At 52.8% G+C, this 6254-nt stretch overlaps 1 protein-coding gene across 1 annotated transcript; it reads right to left on the reverse strand.

Moving 5' to 3' along the window:
• Positions 1-6028, reverse strand: LOC110533675 (protein S100-A1). Its single transcript, XM_036934591.2, has 3 exons — positions 5970-6028; positions 708-873; positions 1-631 (listed from the first exon to the last, which is right to left on the reverse strand). Exons 2-3 carry the CDS (start codon positions 870-872, stop codon positions 470-472), a joined length of 327 nt encoding a protein of 108 aa, XP_036790486.1. The 5' UTR covers position 873; positions 5970-6028; the 3' UTR covers positions 1-469.
• Positions 6029-6254: the final 226 nt, after the last annotated feature.

Consider the following 6254-nt stretch of genomic DNA (forward strand, 5'->3'; position numbering starts at 1 on the left):
TTTGGTTAAATGTCAAGTTTATTCTATCGAGGAGGAACAGTTTAACAATGAACGAAAAATGAACGGGGGTTTACAAAAGGAATGAAAAGACAGAGAAATTATATTCACATATTCAACAATGACCGTTATTAATGATGATTTAAACTCCACATTTTTACTCTGGAATAAACTTCTGTGTGTTGGGTTTGGTTTGGATTGAGATGGCACACACACTAAACACAAAAACACACTGCCCAGTGTGCCACGATGCATCTATGAACATCTCAGAGTGTGTGTGTGCATGTGTGTGGTATGTATGGTGTGTGTAGGTCTCTGTTATTAAACAGTAGACATTAAGCCTAGCCAGGATTTGAGTGGAGATGTCTCATAATAATCGTCCTCCTCTCCTCAGTGAGTGAGTGAGTGAGTGAGTGAGTGTGAGAGAGAGAGAGAGCATAGACATGTGTGAGTGTACGTGTGTGTGTTGTGTTCACTTCTTCTCCCCCTTGTCGTTGTACTCCAGGAAGAAGTCATTGCAGGCGACGGTGAGCGCCCCCACCAGGATAACAAACTCAGTGAAGTCCACCTCTCCATCATTGTTGGCATCCAGGTCCCCCATCACCTTGTCCACTGCTTCCTTGTCCTGGGCATTCTGGGTAAGGGAGAGAGGAAGACTTTTACGCTGTGTGTCTGTGCGTGTGTGTCTGTGCGTGTGTGAATCTCCTTACCCCCAGGTAGTTGCCCAGCTCTGCAGAGAGCATCACTTTGAGCTCTGCTCTGCTCAGGGTGTATTTGTCGCCCTCGTCTCCAGAATACTTATGGAAGGTCTGGATCATCAGCTGCATGGCAGTCTCCAAGGTGGACACATTCTCTGTTTTGGTAGGGTTAGACATACTACAGAGGTAGAAAGACAATAGACATGGTTAGGATAATGAGCAGGTGTTTCACATTGTAGTAGGACATCAAGTGATGTAGCCTGTGCAGAGTGTTTGTATTTTCTCATGGAAGCTGAGCCAGGATCAGATGGATCAGTCAAACACACTGTAGAGAGCAGTGGAGGCTGGTGAGAGGAGGACATCTCACAATAATGGCTGGAATGGAGTGATATCAAACACATTAAACACTCCCCCAAAAATGTGTTTGATATCATTCCATTCCATTATTATGATCCATCCTCCCCTCAGCAGCCTCCACTGGTACAGTATCAACTGAGTTAGCAATCACCATGTCTGCTGAGCACGGCAGGACAGATAGGACGAGAGAGAGAGGGATGGATGAATAGACAGAGAGAGCTGCTTGTTCCTCAACCCTGTCTAGTTCCTGAATTAGTCACAAGTTTAAAGTCATCCTACCCAAACACCTGAAGAACTACAAACCCCAAGAGTCCTACTACATTACTAAAGCCCCAGACAGTTAGCCATGGAGTATGATGATGATTGATGATTAGTTTCCCCACTTAAGGATAAGTTGATCCTGAATCTGTGGGGAGCCACATTGAGACACTGTAATGGAAAGGAGATAGGTAATAGTGAGCAGGATATGTGAACCCCAGCCTTCTGATAAGAGTGAAACTCACACCAGGTAGAAACACACCTAGCTCTAACTCTAACCCTGTCTCTAACCCTATAGCCCTGTCCTGTCCAAACCAGTACAGGAGGAACTGGGACCATAGGAACCTGAGCTAGTCTCTACCTGAGCTGGACTGGATGGTTGGTAACAGAGGAGACAGGTGTATGTATCCCACCACCCTGCCTCCATCCCACCCCTCCATCTCTTTATCCCACCCCTCCATCTCTCCATCCCACCCCTCCATCTCTCTATCCCACCCCTCCATCTCTTTATCCCACCCCTCCATCTCTCCATCCCACCCCTCCATCTCTTTATCCCACCCCTCCATCTCTCCATCCCACCCCTCCATCTCTCTATCCCACCCCTCCATCTCTTTATCCCACCCCTCCATCTCTCTATCCCACCCCTCCATCTCTTTATCCCACCCCTCCATCTCTCTAGCCCACCCCTCCATCTCTTTATCCCACCCCTCCATCTCTCTATCCCACCCCTCCATCTCTTTATCCCACCCCTCCATCTCTTTATCCCACCCCTCCATCTCTTTATACCACCCCTCAGCTCTACATCTCTTTATCCCCCCCCTCCATATCTCTATTCCACCCCTCCATCTCTTTATCCCACCCCTCCATCTCTTTATCCCACCCCTCCATCTCTTTATCCCACCCCTCAGCTCTACATCTCTTTATCCCCCCCTCCATATCTCCATCCCACCCCTCCAACTTCCCTTCGCACCCCATCTATCTGTCGATCCCATCCCACCCCATCTATCTGTCGATCCCATCCCACCACTCCACCTTCCCTTCGCACCCCATCTATCTGTTGATCCCATCCCACCCCTCCACCTTCCCTTCCCACCCCATCTATCTGTCGATCCCATCCCACCCCATCTATCTGTTGATCCCATCCCACCCCTCCACCTTCCCTTCGCACCCCATCTATCTGTCGATCCCATCCCACCCCTCCACCTTCCCTTCGCACCCCATCTATCTGTCGATCCCATCCCACCCCTCCACCTTCCCATCCCACCCCATCTATCTGTCGATCCCATCCCACCACTCCACCTTCCCTTCGCACCCCATCTATCTGTTGATCCCATCCCACCCCTCCACCTTCCCTTCGCACCCCATCTATCTGTCGATCCCATCCCACCCCTCCACCTTCCCTTCGCACCCCATCTATCTGTCGATCCCATCCCACCCCATCTATCTGTCGATCCCATCCCACCCCATCTATCTGTCGATCCCATCCCACCCATCTATCTGTTGATCCCATCCCACCCCTCCACCTTCCCTTCGCACCCCATCTATCTGTCGATCCCATCCCACCCCTCCACCTTCCCTTCGCACCCCATCTATCTGTCGATCCCATCCCACCACTCCACCTTCCCTTCGCACCCCATCTATCTGTCGATCCCATCCCACCCCATCTATCTGTCGATCCCATCCCACCCCTCCACCTTCCCTTCGCACCCCATCTATCTGTCGATCCCATCCCACCACTCCACCTTCCCTTCGCACCCCATCTATCTGTTGATCCCATCCCACCCCATCTATCTGTCGATCCCATCCCACCCCTCCACCTTCCATTCGCACCCCATCTATCTGTCGATCCCATCCCACCCCATCTATCTGTTTATCCCATCCCACCCCATCTATCTGTTGATCCCATCCCACCCCTCCACCTTCCCTTCACACCCCATCTATCTGTCGATCCCATCCCCCCCCATCTATCTGTCGATCCCATCCCACCCCATCTATCTGTTGATCCCATCCCACCACTCCACCTTCCCTTCGCACCCAATCTATCTGTCGATCCCATCCCACCCCATCTATCTGTCGATCCCATCCCACCCCATCTATCTGTCGATCCCATCCCACCCCATCTATCTGTTGATCCCATCCCACCCCTCCACCTTCCCTTCACACCCCATCTATCTGTCGATCCCATCCCCCCCCATCTATCTGTCGATCCCATCCCACCCCATCTATCTGTTGATCCCATCCCACCACTCCACCTTCCCTTCGCACCCAATCTATCTGTCGATCCCATCCCACCCCATCTATCTGTCGATCCCATCCCACCCCATCTATCTGTCGATCCCATCCCACCCCTCCACCTTCCCTTCGCACCCCATCTATCTGTCGATCCCATCCCACCACTCCACCTTCCCTTCGCACCCCATCTATCTGTTGATCCCATCCCACCCCATCTATCTGTCGATCCCATCCCACCCCTCCACCTTCCCTTCGCACCCCATCTATCTGTCGATCCCATCCCACCCCATCTATCTGTTTATCCCATCCCACCCCATCTATCTGTTGATCCCATCCCACCCCTCCACCTTCCCTTCACACCCCATCTATCTGTCGATCCCATCCCCCCCCATCTATCTGTCGATCCCATCCCACCCCATCTATCTGTTGATCCCATCCCACCACTCCACCTTCCCTTCGCACCCAATCTATCTGTCGATCCCATCCCACCCCATCTATCTGTCGATCCCATCCCACCCCATCTATCTGTCGATCCCATCCCACCCCATCTATCTGTCGATCCCATCCCACCCCTCCACCTTCTCATCCCACCCCATCTATCTGTCGATCTCATCCCACCCCATCTATCTGTCGATCCCATCCCACCCCACCCCTCCACCTTCCCATCCCACCCCATCTATCTGTCGATCCCATCCCACCCCTCCACCTTCCCTTCACACCCCATCTATCTGTCGATCCCATCCCACCCCATCTATCTGTCGATCCCATCCCACCCCATCTATCTGTCGATCCCATCCCACCCCTCCACCTTCCCATCCCACCCCATCTATCTGTCGATCCCATCCCACCCCTCCACCTTCCCATCCCACCCCATCTATCTGTCGATCCCATCCCACCCCTCCACCTTCCCTTCGCACCCCATCTATCTGTCGATCCCATCCCACCCCATCTATCTGTCGATCCCATCCCACCCCATCTATCTGTCGATCCCATCCCACCCCATCTATCTGTCGATCCCATCCCACCCCATCTATCTGTTGATCCCACCCCACCCCTCCACCTTCCCATCCCACCCCATCTATCTGTCGATCCCATCCCACCCCTCCACCTTCCCTTCACACCCCATCTATCTGTCGATCCCATCCCACCCCATCTATCTGTCGATCCCATCCCACCCCATCTATCTGTCGATCCCATCCCACCCCTCCACCTTCCCATCCCACCCCATCTATCTGTCGATCCCATCCCACCCCTCCACCTTCCCATCCCACCCCATCTATCTGTCGATCCCATCCCACCCCTCCACCTTCCCTTCGCACCCCATCTATCTGTCGATCCCATCCCACCCCATCTATCTGTCGATCCCATCCCACCCCATCTATCTGTCGATCCCATCCCACCCCATCTATCTGTCGATCCCATCCCACCCCATCTATCTGTTGATCCCATCCCACCCCTCCACCTTCCCTTCGCACCCCATCTATCTGTCGATCCCATCCCACCCCATCTATCTGTCGATCCCATCCCACCCCATCTATCTGTCGATCCCATCCCACCCCATCTATCTGTCGATCCCATCCCACCCCTCCACCTTCCCTTCACACCCCATCTATCTGTCGATCCCATCCCACCCCATCTATCTGTCGATCCCATCCCACCCCATCTATCTGTCGATCCCATCCCACCCCATCTATCTGTCGATCCCATCCCACCCCTCCACCTTCCCTTCGTACCCCATCTATCTGTCGATCCCATCCCACCCCTCCACCTTCCCTTCCCACCCCATCTATCTGTCGATCCCATCCCACCCCTCCACCTTCCCTTCCCACCCCATCTATCTGTCGATCCCATCCCACCCCTCCACCTTCCCTTCGCACTCCCTTCGCATCTTACCTCCACCTCTCCCACCCCTCTTCCCTCTCCCACCCCACTTCTTTCCCTACAATTACATTTACACTGTATCAAATTCACTTTATCCCAACAGAAATCTGAGCTCATTCTTGTTTAGGAAAAATCTAGATTTGCCTCCTTTGAGCAAGATATTTACATAAACAGAAAATAAAGAAGAAAAAGAAGAGAGAGGTCAGTCAGGACAGAGGAAACACAACAGAAACTCTATAGAGGCTAACATCACACCAGAATAGACCAGGGAATAGACATGAAATCACCAAACACACAGAGTAGTGAAGTCTACAGTACAGGCTGTGTGCTTTCCCCTCTCTGTAAAAGTTATATTGACGTTGTTTAGGGTTACAGCAACACAAACTTTGTATCATTGTCTCTAGATCCCAAACAGCTGAAATATATTTCATCTGCTCCACATTTTACCGTGCTAGACAGAACTACCTCCTGAAGAGCAAAGGGCTGAATTCTTTTGCCTGTTGCTGAAAAACTGCATTCATTCCTGAGTCAACCTTTCTTCCTTACCTGAGCAAAGGAGGAGTGCTGGCCTGCTGTTGGACACGTAGAGGGAGAGTAACGAAGAGCGGTGAGGAGGGGGAGATGGACAGCCTCTTAAATACTTCTCTCCCTCCTCCCACTCCACCTCTCTCCCTCCTTCCACTCCACCTCTCTCCCTCCTCCCACTCCGCTTCTCTCCCTCCTCCCACTCCGCCTCTCTCCCTCCTCCCACTCCGCCTCTCTCCCTCCTCCCACTCCGCCTCTCTCCCTCCTCCCACTCCGCCTCTCTCCCTCCTCCCACTCCGCCTCTCT

This window comes from Oncorhynchus mykiss, chromosome 2 (assembly GCF_057628025.1).
Source record: "Oncorhynchus mykiss isolate SJ-2025 chromosome 2, ASM5762802v1, whole genome shotgun sequence".
Classification (NCBI taxonomy): Eukaryota; Metazoa; Chordata; class Actinopteri; order Salmoniformes; family Salmonidae; genus Oncorhynchus; species Oncorhynchus mykiss.